The sequence below is a fragment of the Seriola aureovittata genome, chromosome 6, assembly GCF_021018895.1.
Source record: "Seriola aureovittata isolate HTS-2021-v1 ecotype China chromosome 6, ASM2101889v1, whole genome shotgun sequence".
Lineage (NCBI taxonomy): Eukaryota > Metazoa > Chordata > Actinopteri > Carangiformes > Carangidae > Seriola > Seriola aureovittata.
Genome location: NC_079369.1, coordinates 19,654,877 through 19,676,873, shown reverse-complemented (window position 1 = coordinate 19,676,873; position 21,997 = coordinate 19,654,877). Strand labels below are relative to the sequence as shown.

The window sequence follows — 21,997 nt, the reverse complement described above, 5'->3', positions numbered from 1 at the left end:
CTTTTTTATTCCATTAATGCTTAACTCCATGGTAAACACATGAATTTTACAGATTAATAAATCTCAAGCCTAATTGAAACATTCATTAATCAGACATTCTTCCAATATTTTCTGCTTCTCTCCCTCTTGCATATCTTAACCACTGAAACCCAATTACACAAAGTGTTGTAGAGCTCAAATAATCAGTCCATTACTTGGTTAGTAAATCAACAGAATGTTAATAGGCTACAACTTTGATGATTCAAGATTTGTTTGATATATTGAATTTTAAGAGCAATTAAGCCATAATGTGCTGGGTATAGCTCCTAAAATGTGAATTTTGTGTGTGTATTGGCTTCTCTGCTTATACACGATTTTGCAGGGTGGGTTGGACAAAACAAGCTATTTAAATATTTTTTTATTGGGCTTTAGTAACATTTTTTACTATTATCTGGCAAGAAATTCAAAAATAATGTACATATTAATAAATAATTCAAGTATACCTTCATCCCAGCGTTAGTCCATTAAAAACAGGACACTGATTGTGGGTTAAAAGACGGTTCATGTGGTGGGTATTTAGAACAGACTGGTTCCAAAATTATTTTTAAAAAATGCCTTTTGAATAGGGATTCCAACAGTAATCTGCAATTATTCAGACAATCGACTGATCATTTTTGCAGTTTTTTAAGGATAAATGCCAAACATTTGTTGGTTCCAGATTCTAAAATGTGAGGATTTGCAGCTTTTCTTTTCTCATATTTGATAGTAAACTGAATATCTTCAGAATTAGGACACTTAATGACACAAAACAAGACATTTGAAAGCCTCACCTCAGGCTCTGGGAAACATGGGCATTTATTAATTTATTCATTAATAATCATTTGTTGAAGATTTTGACATTTTCATTCAAGATCACTAACTGATTTAGTTGTGAGACAGGATTTGTAAAACCACATGTATTTCAAAAGATAGACGTGGATTATGTGAAATACGACGTCCTATTTATCGAGTGCATAAGACTGGCTTCATAATAAGAGGACATTCAGAGTATGACAAAGCATGAGCTCAAAGCAATGCAAAGTGACAGACTGACAGATGAGGTGCCAGAGGTCAAAGTTCATATAATCCCAAGGTGCATGGAAGAGAAGAGTTACTGTTGCTGTGGTAACCAGCATCAGTCCTCCTGACCAGACATAAAAGAGAGACATAGAGAGGGCGGAGGAATATTAGAGTGTTGATGGGAAGAAGGGAGAGAGAAAACTGTTGGACTGTTGCTGTCGCTGGCAAAGATTCAACCCTCAGCTTCCAAGCTCTCTAAATGGAGAATGGACAGCTGTTCAGTTTGACCCGTGCTCCCTGTAAATACGAACTCAACTGCCAGAGTGACAGAGAGACAGCAAAAGAGAGAGAGCGTATGAGTGTGCTATAGAATGACAGAAGGAGAGATGGAAGCTAAAAGAAGTGAGAGAAACTAACAAGGAGGGGCAGGAAGAGATATTAAGAGTCAGAGAGGAGGAAAAAATACAAAAAGAACGGAGGAAAGGACTGATGACAACAAGTCCTAAAAACAAACAACATAAACCATGTAATTTGTCCTTGCTTATCAAAATGAGCATGACCCCGTCACAGGGACAACATTGCTTGTCAGTGCCTTCCAGAACTGTTACATGTAGTTATTAAAAACATGATTCATTCAAGTTTTCTCATCTGCACTTCGTCTAAGGTTTGGTTTAGGCACGTAAATCAGGTTTAAAGAAACATTTAGGGGAATAAAATGTATCACTTTCTTTCCAAGGTCAAACTGTTAGATTGAGAACAGTCTCATGTCTGTGTGTTGAACTATGGAGCTGGAGATGGGATGGGACAGTCATGTTTGTCAAAAAAATGTTCTTTACATTTCTGCTGATGTGCAAATCAAACAAACAACATAAAACATGTTAATTAGTGAGCTTAAGACGTTAGTTGTGACTTTTACAAAGAGCCAGCTTCCAGGCTAGCCGTTTCCCCCCACTGTCAGTCTTTATGCTAAGCTAGGCTAATCACCTCCGGTTTTCAGTAGTGATATGCGTGTGGTGTCGATCCTCTTAACTCTCAGAAATAGAGTGAATGCATATTTCCAAATATGCTGAACATCCGTTAGTAAATTTAGGCAAAGATTTTTGTTGTTGTTCTAGTTAGCCACTGATATTGATATAACTTCATATTAATCTATCTGATATATGATAGCTATTTTGATCAAAGTGCAACATTAGATAACTTATCACACTTCAAACGTGTATTTTCAGTCAGCACAGTTAAAAGGGGCTAAACATGGTTTCTTGCCTCTATTATTAGTGATTAAACATTGTCGTGCTAAAAGGTCTTTACCCTTATATAAAACAGAACTTATAAAAAATAAGACTAGATAACCACACACACTTTGTTTGAACAAAATTTTGAATTCAAATTCAAAAATGTTCACAGAACTGTTGACATTAATCAGGAGAGACAATGAGGTTTAAAGGTTAAAGTACAGCTAATATCTCAGATGGATGTTTGACAGGGCATGGGTGGACTTGATGAGAATAATGTGTGCAAAGACACTTCCTACAAAACCGATTTTAATTTAATAAGTAAAAGGTTGGATGACTGCTCGCAGCACCTGACAGCATAGGCGATTATGGAGATACAGCATGGAAACACACTTGCATAAAAATGCAAAGTCACATACAATTGGTGGTGTGCATTCAAGCGCACTCACTGACAAGCACTGGAGTAGATCCACATACTCACAGACAGAGATGGAGAGTCAGAGCTGATCAGATCAGAGCTGGTTAGCTGTGATCTGCATGGGAATAAGGTCATCAGGTCTGTAGGGTGCAGAGGCATTATTTAATCTATCCACCCTTCAGCACACCACAGTCCAAAAACACACACACACACACACACACACACACACACACACACACACAGGAGTGGACCCAAAGATCCAGTCCTTGTGCATACTGCATATTAATCACCTGCACATACTGTACATCCTCACCACACACAAATACAACACACCAAACTAATCCTATCCAAATGTCAGCTTCATGATGGGCCAAATCATTAACACAAACACGCACTGGCTCGTCTGCACACGCTTACACCACTCGAATCTAATCCCAGCTAAGCATCACCAGCTAAACCAAATCCCTTCTGTTAGAGCTGAAATCCAATAACAATGTCCTACCTCAGCACACTTAACTTCATTGATTCAGAAAACACTTAATGCTTTCACTGAAACATATACTGTAAACACACAGGCTTTCTGGTTAAACGCATATACACGAAGCCAGTGCAGCCATTCAGAAAAACGCCATAAGTTAAGGGGCTTTACACACCATTCATCCATCCATTAAGTATACCTACTTTTCAAAACACTGCGTCCAGTCTCTACACTAAGCAAAACAGCATACTGAACACACAGACATAAAAGAGGTTATCAATCTTCTCAACTAACTCTCAGACTAAAAGCAAATAAACATATTCCCATGGATGTTGAATATTTCCTTAAAGTGTACATGAATAATCTATTTGTCAGTGTTTGTAAAGACACATATTAGTCTTCTCTCTAAGAGGAAATGAACATGTTTCAGTGTTGATTTGTACCAATGGACAGTTCAATAGTCTAACAATGCATGTGTTCACAAATTTCAAAACCCGTTTTTAGATAAGTAGAATATCCCTTCTCGCTTGCCCCTCTCAACAGGAAGGTAAAAGTGTAGGCTGAAATCCACAGCAGTGCCTCCTGGAGCTGGTAAGAAATTGATGTCAAGTACACCAGAGCCGACCCGGTATTTCAGTGTCAAAGCATTTTGTGAAAGGTCTTTCTTGTGATAAAAGAAACCCAATACAACTGCAAAATGATGTTTTGGGCTCTGCAGGGGATATCAGTGTGCCATCATATATTTACAGAACCGTCTTAAAAGATGACACCATACTCCACCCAGGCCCTAAACTACATTTGATCTCTGAAGTCTGCTTCTACACTTCCAAAGCACAGAGCAGATACTCAGCTGATTCATTTGCTCTTTAATCTCATGTTTATCCTCCTTTTGAATAACACTGTGTTGCATCTACCATTACATATGATTATAAACATTTAAGTATTGTTAAGTTGATTATTATTATACCTACACACAGGGTCTCAAATAGATATCACCCTTCTGCAAAACTCTTCCTCATGTGATGTTGCTGACAATGACATTGATGGGGTCGACCGGCTCAGGTGCGGTGGGCACCTCAGACACCAAAAAATGTGGGATGTGTTGATTTGAGGAGTGCAGTCCACGGTGATCACAGCTGAGACTGCCCCATGCTAGGCAAGCTCCTTCCCTAAGGGCCAAGGAGCCGTTCTGGGAACAGTCTGGCCTTATTTTTATTTTTTCTTTGTTTCTGATCCAGTGGTTGGAAAACAAACTGGTGAGTCACTGTAGTGGATGTATTTTTTTGGCTGAAAACTTAACAATAGCACATCCTCAAGAAAAGGAGGTGAGGAAAGTGTGAAACAGTCACCGAGTAGAAAGAGGTAGAGAGGTAATTAAATGAGAGAAAGTACTTATTCAAACGAAGAAATTACACAACGTTCCGAGTAACATGGAGAGAGAAATAGAGCGAGTCAGAGAAGGACTGAGTAATGCACACCCACACTTTGTGCTACGGACTATTTGAGCAATTGTACCAAACACCCACAGCAACTGTGAGGCGCACCTGCATGTTTCTGTCCATACAGTATGTGAATGGACAATAAATAAGTGTGGCAGAAATGAGCTGCCCCAAACCCTGTCTCCTACAAATGAATGTAATTGATTTGCAAATTAAAATTACACTCAGTTCAGATGCAGACAGGCAGATTGAATTTTATATATCAAGCCACTATTGATTTTCTTTCTTCTTTTTTTTTTTTTACAGATCTTAAAAAAGTGCAATACAATTGGTGTGAACATTTGCCTTCATATTTGTTTAGTTAGAACTTTCATGTCAGGAAAAAACATTTAATTGTTAAAATACTGATTGTGGCCACTTTCAGGGACAAGTAATAGAAAAACAAGTGATAAAAAAAAGTTAAGACATAGGTGCAGGATATATTGTGCTGGTGCGCAAAATGTGACACACAATATCTGCAAACACTAGTACCTGTGGAGTTTAGACGTCACATCACTTCACATACTTTACTAAGACCTGTGAGCCAGAGTGAAGGGAGAAGAGAGAAAGATCAGAAACAGAAACAAGAGAAGAGCAGAGCACACAACGGAAGCTAAAGAGCCAACAAAAGAGAAACTTTGGGTGAGAGAAACACGATGGAGGAGGAAGAGAGAGGCAGGCAAAGCACAGAGAAAAGCTGTCAAAACATTGGGAGACTGACAAAGAGAGGAAGGACTTGTGCACTGTGAAGAAAGTATACCATCCTATATCCCCTGTGTATGTGAAGAACCCGCTGCACTTTCCTTAGTCCTGACGCACAGTCACAGCGTACACTGGAAACTACATGAAGCGAGCTGAGTTTGTCAGTTGAATGTCTCATAATTGTCAATGATCTCCACTGTTCCAAAATAAATCTCTCCCCCACACGGAGTTTCTGTGTGTGCTCCTCAGTGTTTATATCTCCCTCTCATTGTCCATGACTGTGATACTACAACTATAATTAATGAATATTTTAATACAATGAAACCCATCTCCAGTGATTACATGTGCTGTCAAAAGCTGTTTGATGGATGTCTAGTACATACAGTTATTTCACTGATGAGATTTTTGGGGGATGTTATGACTTACATTGTTGGGAGACACTGTGAGAACACTCCTGCTCTTCCTCATCTTTCCTCGAGTATCTCCCTCGCTGTCCAACCACAACAGCTTCACATGCACACCTGGAAAACACAAATAAAGAAAAGGGTTATGTGTCTCGTCTTCTCATCTCTTGCAATGAAGACTGAGTAAAAGGTGGTCCATGATTAGCTTAAATAACCCAGGACATTTTTTATTTTTACATAGACACAATCCTGTTGAGTTCTTGCCACTTTTTCAATGCTGGATATTTTAACCTTCACCCTTAATTATTAACTAAACCTAATTCTAAATATTTGCCCAATCCAAGTAAGATTTCTTTTAGGGCTATTTTTACAATCTTTTTTTGTGAAATATATACAATCAATACTTTTTGGCTTGTGTTTCTACGAGACAGACTAGAGCAAAGCAGTCAAAATAAAACAACTATGACATCAATATTGCTCCACTGGGGGACATTCAGTAAGTGGTACATCAACATGATAACACTGCTGTACAGCGCAGTGAAATCTCGCATGATGTACCGCCATGTGATAATGTGGAAGATATTCTTAAAAGCCCCATAAAAATAACAGACAGAGAGAGGCTTGCCAGCTACCCGGGTTACATGATCACTCCCATATGGAACTCATTTTTGTTTTATGTACCTTTCCTATGACTCCCCAGAGCCAGCACAAAAATACATCTCAGTTATCAGGGTTTGATTGGTGCTGCTCTATTGGTACTTTGAGAGCAATTAGATTTGCACCAACAATACAGAAATATGGGTAAGAAAGCAGAGACACAAAATCAAGAATAATCATTATTTATAAAGCACTTTTCAAAACTCATGTTACAAAGTGCTTCATACATGGCAATAAATTAAAAGTAACATTCACTGGAATACTTGTTAGTAATGTAAGATCGGCCAGAATGAAATGGGTAAAACAAGTTCTAGTAATATTGGATAAAAGAAATAAACAGACAATTCAGATAAAATCCAGAGTACAGATTTAAAAGATGATAAGGACACAGCCAGTCTTATTTCCTCGGGCAGATTGTTGTCTCTTCTAGTTTTTAACCAGGACTCTGCAACAGACTAAAGACATTTGAGCGTGGATTTTAAGCCACTTAAAGCACTCATGTGGGACTAAAGTATCAGAAATACAGCCTGGAGCGAGGCCACAAAGAGACTTAAAGTTATAAGATCTTAAAATCAATGTCAAACTAGAGATGCAGGGTTTCACACCAGCTGCGATGTCCATCAACATGTTGACGTTCTGGCCAAAGAGCAGGCCTGCTCAGTAATTATTACTACTTATTACAAGACTATTCAACGTTCATTTTGGTCTCAGCTACACTCCTGTACAGTTTCATGACTGCACCTTGCATGGTTGTGACGCTATTGCGGGGTGACAACATTTGCCAACAGAAATATAAATACCTGCCAAAGTACTCAGAACCACCTCTGTGGTAATTCCCGCTACAGTAGGTGTCTCCAGGCCACATTTTGCCATAACACACACGCACGGTTAAAACAATACCAGCTACACTACTGTGCCTGGTAAATGTACCGTACTGGGAGCCAGTGGAAGGAGGCTAAAACAGGTGTGATGTGGTCAAGAATATTGTTCAAGAACAAAAGATTAAAGGGATAATGCAAAACAAATTTTCATCCACTTTTGTTTGTAGTTTAATAGTCACTACGTATATAAAGTATATCATATCTTTTTTAGAACTGGGTGTGTAAGTGTAATATTAGGATGTTAAAAAACTATCAACAGCTGTCTGGCAGGCTGGATGGATGGATGCACAAATTACACTGTCAAATGGCTGACAAGTGATGGTGACAACAGGAGACGTGCTGTACCATCCCTTTGTTATAATAAAAGAAAGATGGCAACTCTAATTTAGTGTATTCAAGGTAACTGAAAACAAACTTCAACTAATAGATAGGCCTATAGCACTGAAAACTACAAAGCAGAGGAAATGGACGGGCAGGAAAATAAGAAAAGAAAGAAGAAACCCTGAACCCTTTATCCTTGAATACAACCATTCATGCTAGGATTTACACAAATGGGCAAATCAAAGTTGCCAGTTAACCCTAATAAACAAACTACAAAACAATCAAATAAGACATTTGAAGTTATCACTTTGCTTTGTTATCACAAGGCATTTTTTCTTATTATCTGACCTTGCAGACCAGACAAGACAAGACATCGATGACATAAGCAGCATATTAATGAAAGTAATCATTATTTGCAGCCTTCTTGCCTTTCGTAATAGCAACCTGAATGCCTGAGATAACATAAATAATACCATAAACCACTCAGGGAGTAAAAACTACAGTATTTCTTTTAACATTTTGCAGACTTCAAGACAACACTGCACATCACAGTGATGGCTACAAAAATAAAATGTACAATACAACTGGTTCCCTCCTGGTATAGCAGCAGTAGTTTATGCAGAGGCAGCTGAGGATGACAGCTTCAAGAATAAGACGGTATGTCAAATGTGAATGTTGAAGAATTACTCAAGTAGCCTGTCTGAACTGGGTCACAGATTACAAATTACACAAATGAATACTTAATATCACAAATTGACAGTGCTGCCATCTTTCTTATTTTCTTTCTAATAGCCCCAAATTACAGTGAGCAGTCTCTGTTTTTAACACACATCATTTGAAATACGTTACGTATAAGATTACACAACCTTAGTTGAAAAACACTGCTAATGTCGACTAAGTGTACAGAACATATTGGGGGCACATATGAGAAAACACACGCACTGCCAACTGCTATAGAAAAAAAACAGTGAACATATTAAATCAGGCCAAAGAATAATAAGCATTTTAATCCAAACACAAATTGTAAATGATCATATATGTATTTATAGTGGTGTGTGTTTGTGTACATATGTGAATGGACACAAACCAAACAGCATCTCCCTGACGACAGCCATCACGTGCTCCTCTGCTCTTCTGATGTCTGATGCTCATCTGTTTTCAAATAGTATTTCCAATTTCGCTAAGCTTTATTAGTTGTCTCTGTTGCCTTGGCAAATTATAATTTTTTTAGTGTCATTTTTCCTCTCAATAACATGTCCTAATGAAACAGCGAGCTAATGAGACCTGAAGCAGCCTTAATGGTTCAGCACACTTTAATTCCCCCCATGCTAATCATTCAAAAGCAGCAGACAAGATTGACTAAGCAACCGTTGAGCCTCTCTCTAATGAACCAATTCAGTCAGTCGCTAAAAGGCCCTAAGAACTTGTATGTTGCTCCTGTGACCCAGGAGGATCTCTTTTTTTCTTCCCAATATATGAAGGGAGAGGGAGGTGAGCATTAACACTGGCAAAAGAGGATACAGAGGGAGGGCCAGGCAGGAAAAGAAGATGAATGACAACTGTGAGGAGACTGTTTTGGGGAGGATAGGCAAAATTAAATGAGGAGGGGTTGGAGAATGAGATAGAGTGGGAGACGGAGAAAGAGAAATAGAAACAGAGCTACAAGCAAGCAATCAGATAGGATTTAATGAAATAAAAAGAAAAAGCTGGAGGTAAAGAAAGACATGTTGAAAAATGAATTATGAATTTGGGAGGCAGAGTAAGAGGGAGGGAGAGTCAGCCAGGAAGATTAAATGAAGCCCTTGTGTTTAAAGAATAGTTTGACATTTTGGGAAATAATTCACCTGCTTGCTCAGAGTTAAATGAGATGATCAATAGCACTCATGTCTGTATGGTAGGCAGTTGGCTAGTTTAGATTAGTACAAAGACTGGGAACAGGGAGAAAATACTAGCTTGTGTCTCCTCTATCAGCACCTCTATATAGCGCAACAATAAACATGTTTAATCAGACAAAAACCAAGAGTAAAAAAACAATTTGTTTGCTTTTGGGTTAATTAGGCAAAAGTCTTTGTGGTCAAGAAACAGTCTGGGTATCGAGTGGTATGGTTTTTCTTAGTCATATTTACATTAAAACAGAAAAGTCTAGTGCTGTACGTTGGTCAGCGCTGTATTTACCAGACCACCTTCCTGATGGTGCTCAGCTGTATTAAGCAGAACCATCTTAGCACCTCCTAGCGTGCTAATGTTGCCAGCAGTAGATCACTATGTTTCAGAGACTTAAACACTGTTTTTGTAACAAATTGTGTAGTCGTCTTCCGGTCTCGATATGGGACCAATCAAATTTAAATACATTTTACACAGCCTTGTGAGTGCATTGGGCGTTGCAACACAATACTTGCACAATAATGGAGGAGGTGCATGCAAAAGCTGTTTTAGTGGCATGAATACACCTTGAGGGGCTTTCAGACTGCGAGCTGCCTGACAACATTAATATTCTGTGTTTTGATTAGCATTTTGTACAGCACAGGTCGCTGAAAGTAGACTTAGTCACAGCTCAATAGCACAGGTTGTAGCTGAAAACAGAGGAAATGGCTAGCATAATGACACGATTAATATAGCAAATTTTTGCTAACTAGAATCATAACATTGTTTATTGTCCCGGACTGGATAATCAGACTTTGAGGCTGATGTTGCCCCAATAACATTCCTCTATTGATCTGTCTGTTCTCTGCTGGTGGAGAGGTGAATCATTAATTGAACTCAGACACCAGTAAAAATCAACTCCTGTATCAGTTTCCTTGCTGTGGTTTCTGTGGTTGCTGTGGTTACACAGCAAGCTGAAAAAAAATTGAACCATCATCAACAACAAATGCAATTGGCAGCCATGCCCTGGCTCTCTTTGCCACTGACCTCACATTGACAACAATGGAGGTGGTGACAGCAACCACTCACTGTCTGAAAGTGTATTTTGAACTATTGCTGTACTAAGCTGCAGTCAGACAGGGTAAGGTTGCCATTTGGAGATGACATATGTACTCTGTTACATGATAAGAAATCAAATGGTAAAGGACAGTTCATGCCCTTGAAGCAGATGGACATCTTTCAGCTTGAACAGGCAGGACAACATTGAAGCCCAGAGGAGGCACTGCTATTACATAAAAACACCTCCATCACACCACCGTAATGCCATGAAAGAACAGTAAAAACTATTAAAGCACATACAGCTTTACTCTTACAAGCATGGGCAGTAGGGATGGGTATCGATAAGATATATTATTATTTATTTATCGATACCACTTATCAATCCAACACTTTAACAGTTCTCTTATCTCTACTTTTTGTAAGGAAAAAACTAAACAAATTAAGAACAGAACTATCATTGCTTATTTTCTCATATGTATTCAATTAACATTAACCTAGGATTATTCAGAGTATCCTAATGAATATAATATATATGAATTTAAGACCACACCCATAACAATTAGCTGGCTAATGGTTACTTTTCATTATTCACCCATGTTCGTATTATGTAGTTAACTCTGTGTGTGGGCTTGGGTTTCGGGACACATCCCTAATGTGCACAATTGTTTTCTGGCCCACTACAAGAGCTCAATACTACTCCGCAACTTCAATAGATAAATGTTTATTAAAATGTACTTTCACAATGTAATTCGTCTAACTTTCACAGAAAAGCAGACACGTAACATTAACTGTTGGCTGCAATTATCAATATTTTCCACAAGGTAATTCCCAGGATAACTCAAGGGCATGTGTACAAACTCTTTGCAGTTGTAGCAAAGTCGCTGACAATGAGTAATCATGGTTCTCAAAAGGCTTGGATGAAGCGTAATTGCGGTTTTATGAACCTCGCTTTCTTTTGAGCCCAAGTTTTATACGATAACAGACATGTTTTAGGAAATGAGAATTGTTCAAATAGATGCTAATGCATTTGTTGGAATTACTGTATCTTCAGGGGTTCGCCTTTGCTTCAGGAGCATGACACATGATGCACAAATACTAGCTTCCATTCCAACACAAGACTTAATTGCTGTAAATGCATTTTTTAAGATGCTCTTTCATATTATTTAGTTGGTCATTTGTTGAGCTAATTAAGCTGAGCGTTTGAATGACATCAATTCGGTAATTCATTAAAAAAAAATGTCTTACATATACATTTCATAGTGGAAATCATCAGTAGTAAGGATTCTCTGTAGGGATGGCAATCAGTTCCACTTATCACCATTAGCAGATAATTAGTGGGTACAGAGGAAATTTGTGTTTCAGAGCAGATCTGAAAATTGTGCTCAGCAGCACAGATGTAGAAAGCAGCTTATGAACACAGATTAGCACTGTAACCTCAGGGGATAACGCAATGGTACTGTGTGTGTGTGTGTGTGTGTGTGTGTGTGTGTGTGTGTGTGTGTGTGTGTGTGTGAGAATGCGTGCACGCGTGTTTTGGGGCATTTTAATTAGCATTACTTTTGCCTAATTAACAGTATAAGAACAGACAGGTGTGAAGACAGAAGACAAGCAAGCACACAAACATTACGAAAAATGTTAAGCTTCAACAAAACAAACGCATGCATGCTCTCTGCATGAAATCTATTTAAAAAGCATGACCCCATGCAACAATTGTAGTTGGGTAGAATAGTCCTGTGGCGTTCCCTTTGGTTTACAATCTAACTGAGAATGTGGCAGAGGTGGTAACAAGCAAACTTTAAAGAGTAATTTTCCACAGCAAAAACCTATTGTGAACCCTGGAGCTAGTTCTTAATGCACACTTTCCTCATACTGGGTAGGACCAACAGTCCCAACGCTGCAAGCTTTCAACATCATCCCTACAACTACTAATCTGCATTAGCAAATATGTTTCATGCCTCCTGGGTTATGTTTATTTTTAATGAACACAATAAGAAGACCTTTATACTGAACACATCTGAAAGCTGTACATTCCAAACATAAAATCTTCGTACTGAGTGTATCTGAAAAATATACAGTCAGTACATTTAATTAGTTTTCCCTACTCCCAGCTCCTGGCAACTCAAGTCCGATAAATGTTTTATGGTAATGTTTAGATAAGAACTTGTCCATATCTATAAAGAGTGTGGCCATAAAAAGATCTGGTTAGCACAACTGTAGCATTAAAATGATAACCAATTGGTATTTAGTGGCCTAAAGTGCATCATGAAAACACTCCATATGCTATTACATAATACAAGATGAAGCTATGTTTATTGTACAATCTGAGAAGTGACTGAACCTTTTGACCCTGTCATCAGCTCAGTATACAAGCTGCAGCCCCACGATTCACTGCTTGAAAGAGCAGACTGTTTACTGGCAGGTGCATGTACAGTAATATAGCGCCTACTAAGTGCAATATCTTACTGTGCAAGCTAGAGATGCTTTATTCATTTCTATCTAAGTGTTGCTTGACTGCACGATAAATATTTACTCTCTCAAAGCAGTCAGTATGTCAATGAATCATACACAGTATTACCTGAAAAGCTCACCCAATTCTGCAGAGAGCAGTTCACAGGTATTTAATTTCAAATGTCATGGAGGGAGACAATTTAGTAGTACCACTGAGACATTATTGGTAGGTGGCTTCAACGGAGCATGTCATGTATCAGCCTAATAAAGCACAGATAACAAGCGCTCTGTCCGTCTGTCCTGTCGACTGGCTGGCTCAGAGAGACTCCTCACAGAGGAAGAGGAACACACTGTCTACCTCTCAGTCTACCCATCTTCTGGTCCTCATTTCTATAACCTGATTTTATGTTGTAGCCAGAAACTGTCTGCTTGTCAACTTGGGTCTGTTAAACTTTCAGCTCTTGTTGAATTAATCTGAAGGCTGAAAAGCCTGGGTACAAGGTTTATATGGCCTAGTGTGGCAAGGGACAAATCAGTGTGTGACAACAAGCATGATGGTTGAAAGACTCTTGTGATATTTTTTGAAAGAGAATTAGTGTTCCACTAAAAATCCAAGGTGGAAATGAAGGCAGTCTAATGCTACAGGAGTGTGCATAGTGCAACCAACAGGAACAAGAAGCATCCAGCCTGTCTGCATTAGTTCATTAATTCGTTATGATCTGTCATGCTCTTGCATCATGCCAGCAGACAAAAGGGATGCAACAGAAAACATGAAATGTGGGGAACAAATGCAACTCTAATGAAATTCAAAACCCATCTCTTGATCACGTTTTAACCCCCCCCCCCCAAGATTTTGTATTTGCTATTACAGAGCCCAACCCAGTATTTGCCTTTATTGCATTTCTGTAATTGTTTCATACATAAGCTACTACAGCTGCAAAGTGCACAGAGGCTTTCTATCATAAAAGAACATGACTGGTTTTGGAGTGCAATTTCTGATAATGGCTGAAAATAACCAGAGTGCTCCACTTTCTCAAAATATTTTACTTCGTGTTTTTGATCCTCATACTGTAGGTCTTATGCCACTACAAATCATTTCAACAAAATCCTGAGGATTGTTGAGTATCCTATATTATTGGTCTTATATTAATGCATACTTGGATATTAAAATACTTGGAACACCCTTAATACACTATCTAATCCTGGACAGATTCTGAATCCTGTCAAATACTGTGGCAAATTTCAACAGTGAAAACTCACTATTTACATGAAAGCTTTGGATTTGTAAAAGCCAATCCTTAATACAAATATAAAGTTAAGAGGTCATCCTCACTTTTGAAAAAAAATCAAATACAGTATTGCACATATCTATTAAATACTTGTTTGAAGGATTATTAATTCAAATCAATTTTATTTACATATAGCCAAATCGTAACATATGTTACCTCTATTTAAAATGTGTAACAGATAAGTTTTTTCTCCCCCTGCTTGTTAAATAAATCTGTTTTTGTATTTTGTTTGATATCTGGAGCTCTGTTTCAGCAGAGCTAAAACGCTTTCTTCTTTAATATTACTTAGCCCACTGTGCTGTGACTTATCACACAAGCCAAAAACATTATTTTTATATCAGGTAGTACAGTTAGCAACTCTCATAAAAGGTTCAGTGTTACTTCACCTACTCACTATATTTCAATATTGGAACAATACTGGTAACTGAATCTCTAGCTGACACAGAGCAGCTTGGCAGTAGTTCAGCACTTAAAAGGACAATTCAGTTTTTTTTTCTTAGCGTAGCTGTTACCCACCTACTGAAATAGTCAAATAGTTGGGAGTCCCTACAGGATATTTGGGTCAGCGCCACACCGGGTAATCACGGGCCAGCTGTATAATTTACCGCCCTCATACTGGAGGCCTCCAGCTTGTTTTTCTCACCACAGACAACATAAAATTGGCAGCAATCATAGGCATTAAACTGGCATAAAATCTACTCTGTGACTATAATTAATGAAATATCTCAACTAGCCCACATCATGTTACAATACAACTACAGGTGTACTACTCAAAACATCATCAGGGTGACTTTCTATATCAATTTATTCCTGATCTATGGACACATCATGGCATGTCTGAGTTGGTCACTCTAAGCTGCTGCTGCTGCTGTGTCACTGCTGATCCTGTCCCCTAGGCTGAGATAACGGTGGCACATCCGCTGCATGAGACCTTGTGTTGACTCTGGAGTCACAAAAAAGTAAAGTTATCAACCATCAGATCAATTCCACTAAATTTTTCTGTCCTATGGCTGCTCTGGTGTTCTTCACAGTCAAAAGACATTCAGGTCAGGTGAACAGGAGACTCAATTGCCCATAAGTAAAAACACAAGTGTGTTGTCTATCTGTGTTACCTGGTGTTCGTTAACAGCACTGCAGTAAACAGTCCACAGCCATGCTAGCAGCTCTCTAAGGCTGTGCAATTTATGATAGTGTCAGCATGCTAACATGCTGATTTTTAAATAGGTATAATGTTTACCATGTTAACCCTCTTAGTTTAGCTTATTAGCATACTAACTCTTTTCAATGAGCATTAAACGCAAAAGTTTTAAGTTGAAGTTTATGGGGCGTCATTGGTTGCAAGTATTTGCTCATAAACCAAAGTAGTGGACAAGTTATAATTTTGACTGGATGATGCCGCTGGATGAAAAATCAGAGGATCACCAAAGTCACCAAACACCTCATCCCAGGGTAAAGATTAATGTCTGTACCAAATTTCAAGGCAATCTGTCCAGTAATTGCTGAGATAGTTCAGTTTGAAACAGGAGGGTAGAATGACCGCTCAGCTTATATGACTAAAAACACAAGGGGCTGCATTGGTGGCAGCACATGTACAGTGATGATGAAACACCATCCAGGAAGTCCAGTTTGGTTAACTTATACATTAGTTCAGAGGCTTATCAGAGACCAAACAGAGTGATTCATGAGGAAAGATTTTACTCTGGAACATTATCACTGTGGGAATCATTTCATCCTCCATCACAGCAGTCCCCAGGTCAACAGTACAAAAACACTGTTCACGTTACAAAGTAATCAACCAGGAGAGTTTTCATCTAAGATGGCAACAACAAATATAACACCACTAGCAACTCGTTAAGACGGACATCAGTGCCTTTAGCATGACACACACACACACACACCAGAGAACATCACAACCTGTGCTAGGGAAACATCACACTTTTTATCCCAAATTTTGCCCATCTCCCAAGAATTCATGACACACTCAAAATGCTTTATAGAGGACAGCTATATGAGAAACTATGTTATCACATCATTCTGCAGCCTACAGCCTCTGAAAGCCTCCCACTTGAGAATAGTGTAGAGGAGGAAGTGTATCAGAGTGAGAGGTCAGAGCTGTGGAAATAGATTCATTGCTCCTACGTTTTCTACACGAGTAGTTTTTCACCTTATTTTTCCCCCCAATACCAGGTTTCAATGTATCATATGACTAATCTTGATAAAACAGACTGATCATTAATTTATTTCAGCCTCCTTTGCAATGCTTAGCAGAAACTTGTGAGGGCTCCAGAAATCTGACTTTAAAATACACATTCCTTTAAAAAAATAAATAAATAAGATACCATTTATTAAATTTCCCCATTCAAATTTTAGTTCCTAAACCAGCTTTACATCTACACTAATGATCAATGCTTTATGTGCTGGCACAGACCAGTCCGCTTTGTCTGGGGACTTCACAGTCACACATATTTCCCTTTCAGTCGCTCTCGTCTCTTCTGTCATGAATATTGTCATTTCATGCACACACACAGAAATCTTCTAGAAATCTTCTGTACATGGGATGGAGGCATTCACAGTGCCAGTAGGGGGTGTGGTCTCGTTAGCCATGCAGTAAGCAGTGTGCTCTGTGCATGTGATTGAGGAATGGCATGGACATTAAAGTGTATTTGAATGGCATCTGTTTGTTTTAGTCAAGATTATGCTAAAATATACTTTCCTCAACTATATTTAAGTTCCCTATGAAGAGCCAACCTTCAATTTTGAAAATTCCCAGTTTATTCCCGTTTATTCCCATAAATTCCCATGGAAAGTTTCCATTTTTGAAAATTCCCGGAATTTTGCAACCCTAGTGTGTACATCTGCCTGGCAACTCCTGCTTGTCCAAGTCTTGGGAAATCGCAAAGTAAGTGCTTTTTCCTAAGTTTTGGTTGAGACAATTGAAAACCCTGATTTACCCAGCATCCCTTATTTACAAGCAGTGTGATTCTAATGAAGGAGGGAGCAGTCAGAGAGGGGCTGCACTCCTGATGCGTATGTGCTGGAGAGCGTAAACACTCTGAGCTGGGACTTCATACCAACTGTGTTCATTAAAAAAAAAAAAAAAAAAAAAAACAAGAAAATGGAGGTGGATGGAGAAGCAAAGTGTTTATATTCTCAAAAAGAGGACAGTTAATGTTTAGTTCATGTTAAACAAATAACTCGAAAAAATAAATGAAATCATCAAGCACTAAGAGCATAATTACAAGATTATATTTATAAACCAATTATGGACTGTAATTGAACATAAAGAAAAATAAAACCTTTCAACTGCACCAACCTACAGTTACAAACACAGGTGTACAAATAAAGCCTGATAGACTGAAATGATGAACCAGAAACCCCAATGAAAGACACAAATAATGACTTTTGATACAACAAAGCAGAGTGTTTGTACTTCTACTACCCCATTTCTCTCCCCACACACTTGGCTCTAAGCTGGTAAGCACTACGTAATACCATTTTCACACACGATTATTGTGTTTGACATGGGACTATGTAAATGAATCAAACCGCATTTGACCCACTCATACCAGACTGATGTCACGGGTTAATCCCCTCGCTGTCACTGTTGACAGAAGTCCACAGCTGTAATTCCATACACATCATTGCTCAACCACAGAATTACAACACAACTTCTCTAATCTGAACGACCATATACATTGTGAACATTTTGCTGATAAGTTCAGTTTCGGTGTATTTGTGGTGGTGGAAAGAGCTGCAGCAGCAAAAGGCATGAGTGTGATCGTCAGAGTAACAGTGAGGAAGTGTCATGTTATGATGAGGTCCACGATGTAGACCTGAAGGAATATGATTGGGTGCTGCTAGCTACACAGCTGTGAATGAGCCACTCATTGTAAAGCATAATGCAATCAGCTGGAGCCAATCAGCCAATGCAAGCACCACGTCAGTGTTCTGCCTGAACTAAACGCTGCTCTTCATTTCTCCCACATCATTATGTCAGTCTGACTGGGTTATCAACTGTCGACTTTGAGGCTGTCAATATTTGTTGCAATTCACCGGTATTGATTGCCAAGGGATTACATCAAGTAAGAGGAGAATATTGATCAGCTCCCAGGTCACTTAAACTCCTCCTGCCTTGATGTACTGAGGACCTTCTTGACACAAACATAGAAGACTGATTTTTTCATAGCAGTAAATCTAAAAACATTAAAAGGAGGTTCTCTTCCATTTAGGTATGCTACAAAGCCACAGCAGTGGGCCAGTTCACACAATGCCAGGGCTTGGCAGTAGCACACCTAAATGGAATACAGTATTAATCTTTAGTGACACGGCGTCATGACTCTAAATAGCAAAGTTGTCCATCTTTCAGTCGTCTACCACTTAAGTCCACACAAATATCTCAATACCTACTGGATATACAAACATTCGTGGAAGAGGAGGAAGTCCACTGACCTTTTATCTGGTGCTATTAGCAGGTCAATTAGACGAATAGTTTGATTTATGACCAAATGCCTTCAGAACTAATGGCATCCCTATGATCTTCGGCTCTACTAAGTGCTAACTGGCATGAATTGAAATGTTTAACATGATAAACAATACCTTGCTCGACATCACCATGATAGCATTTTCAACATGAGCATGTTAGCATGATAATGTTAGGATTCAGTTCAACGCACCACTGTGGCTAAGTACAGCCTCAAAGAGCCACAACGGCTGTAGTTTTGTTATTAATTACACCTGTGCTGAGAGGCAGGTCTGTCAGCACTCATCCACAGCAGCACATATTTATACAATTACAGCAAATACAGATAGCAGGTGAGCCCAATGAAAATGTAACAACCCAAACCTCCTGCAAAGACGATATAGGGATAGGAAAAAAATAGAAGTCATGCTGAGAATAAAATTGAAAACACTTCAGAGAATATATGTTTGGTCTTAATTTGAAAAACAATGTCTTCGTTGTTGATGTACTTTTCTTAAAAGGCACCTCTTAATATTTGTGAACACCGCCCAAACTAGATCTGTATTATGTCACTCAGTTGTGTATTTTACACAGAAAATCATTCCCAATCCTATCCCTCAATCTACTCATCAGTTTCAGCTCCTGCTTCTCTTGAACATGAAGACATGAGCTTACTGCATGTTAATGACTCTCAGTTATCAAGATCATCTTTTATTTGCTATTCATTTCTGTCAGCTCCAGCTTTGTGAGGGTAATGCTCTTTCAGAGTCACTGAGTGAGAGGAAGGAGAGGGCTTCCCTTTGTTTATTCACTAATCAAAATAATAAGCAAGATTACTGATGTTGGTTTATGATATTCACTGTCAGAGTCAGGGATACAGACAGAGAAGAGCAGAGAGAAAGTAAGACCACAAAAAAAAAAAAAAGATCAAACTGAGAAAAATTAATCTAACACACCACCAAATAGGTGTCATTCTTGGATGGACCACCCACAGTTTGTGACCTACAACAAAATAACATTGTACAGGCCAGAATGCAGAATTTGAACAGTACAATGAAAAAGACATCAAACAGCTGCAGCCTTTTAACCGAGTTGAAGTAGGACACATTTTCCAGAACATTTATAGCTGCCTTTTTGGTGAATGCATGGAATGGGGGGGTTGGAGTTTAGAGTGGCCTGCTTCAAGCAGCCAAATCAACTTCTCATTTAAAAAATTATACAGCATGAGCAGATCTTGCCTTTGTCAGGCGCAGCGTACAAGATAGTTGGGCAATCTTAGGAAGTCCTAGAACAGCTCCAGAAAGCTCAAGCACAGCCACACAATCGACTGAATGAATGCGGTGACAATGTTTTGTCAACTACTGTTTTCAGCTTTCAAGCCAACATGTACAAGAATTCTGGGGGAAAAAAATTGAAATTTGAGCAACTTTACAATTACATAATAACTGAGCAGATTGCATCTGCTGATAAGGATTATGTGACATGCTAGAAAGCTCAAGAACAGCTAATGAATCTTGGGATGTGACTTTTCTTCTTAGTTGAACAAACACTCTGGTGTTGAGGCAAGATTAGGACCATCTCACATGCAGAATTCACCTGTGGCTGCTCATTTCTTGTCACATCATTTGCAATCAAGTCTTCCAAACACTTGAGATATTTTTTATCTCAATCGTATTTGTGCACAAAGAATGACATCTATACACATGCACTGCATCTTCGTCTCTCTTGCTTCTAACTATGCAAGCAGCACACCTATAATCATGAGTTATGAGAAGAATATCCTCCTCTGTGTTTTTATGTCATAATATATAAAAATGTGTCTCCAGGTGTGTTGATATGACTCATCAGAATGCAATTTCAGCAAGACCTCGCAGAATAAAAGTGTGTAGATGTTAAGGTATTGACAGGTTAATGATAAATGGGAATACTTTTGTCCACTCTGTACTTGAAAGCAAAAACCCAATTATCATGAAATGTGTTTTGACTGTCATTGCTGCAATTACAGTTGCCTGTCAACCTCTTACTCCCTACTTCTTTCTCAAATCTTAACTCAAACTAATGCATGTGCACACACGGCTGTTGTTGCTCTTCCCACTGATCCGCATATCCACCATTAAATATCAATTCCATTTAGCTCATACAGCTGTGGGCATTATCCTGTCATGTCTCTATCGACCAGACAAGTGAAAGCCCTCTTAAAGCTGCCCAGTGAAGATGATGCAATGGTGGCTGGATAGATATAAACGGTTCACTATAAGAAGTATAAATTGAAGGTCTTTTGTTAAACAAAGACAATGGCGACAAACAGGGACACTGGAATGACAGGCTGTCTAAACTGGAAAGTGGATTGCCTTCCTCAATTGCGTTTACACCATTTGAAGAAGAAAACTATTAAGCAATAAATATGCACAAGGCAGCAGACAAACCACCAAGATTTGGCTAGCTGAGAGTATATGTCAACTGCATTCAATTTAGTCTTTAATCTGTCATTTTTGGCTTAATATCAAATTTTTGTGACTGCCTGACAGAGTTGAGTGATAATAGTTCCACCATTAGTCAGCTGATTGTCACGTGACTGAGTTGGTATATAATAGTTTCCCTATTGACAATTGGCAGAAACAGTTTCTATTAGGGGGCGTTTACAGCCTGTAGTGTTGTCAACATAATGCATTTGTCGTTAGATTAAAGACTTTTTTTTTTTATTTAAAAAACACCTGGTGACAAAACTAGTGACTTTTTGGAAAAACCTTGGCTACTTTGAAGAGAGTTGCCAGTAATGCCCTCTCTCGCATCTTCTCTGTTGAGTGAATGGAACAAGGGTAGAGCAGCATTTTGTTACCCAGACAAACGATCTGCACTGTGTGAGAGACAAAATAAGAGGTATTGTGTCACTTTTAATTTGCTCACTGAGTGATCATTTTCAGTAAGTAAACATCCTTTGGAGAATAAACTACCAATGATAAAGGCCAATTTATTATTTCATTGATGTTTATCAATTATAATTTAGAATATATGCATTTATGCCTGGCTAAAATCAATTCTACTTCAAGGCTAACTTTATCTGGATTATCCTTGCTGTTACCTCACCTGGTTTTCATTGACTTTGGTCTGCAAAGTTGACTCAGTGCTCAGGGTTAGCATCTGGTCACCCCCTGGCTAGCTAGCTTCATCCGTTTCCATTTAACTACGTGGCTGGTTACTGGTATATTGACCTTTCCTCCAGTACACTATGTCATTGACAGGCCCCTGTAATGATGGCCTGCAAGCTGT

At 38.7% G+C, this 21,997-nt stretch overlaps 1 protein-coding gene across 1 annotated transcript in view; it reads right to left on the bottom strand.

The window, feature by feature from the left end:
• pde4ba (phosphodiesterase 4B, cAMP-specific a) overlaps positions 1-21,997 on the bottom strand; it is a 176,379-nt gene that overhangs the window by 147,336 nt on the left and 7,046 nt on the right. Inside the window, exon 2 of the mRNA XM_056377788.1 lies at positions 5,773-5,867. Within this exon, the coding sequence (XP_056233763.1) occupies positions 5,773-5,814 (42 nt within the window). The 5' untranslated portion in view covers positions 5,815-5,867. The remainder of the gene's footprint in view (positions 1-5,772; positions 5,868-21,997) is intronic.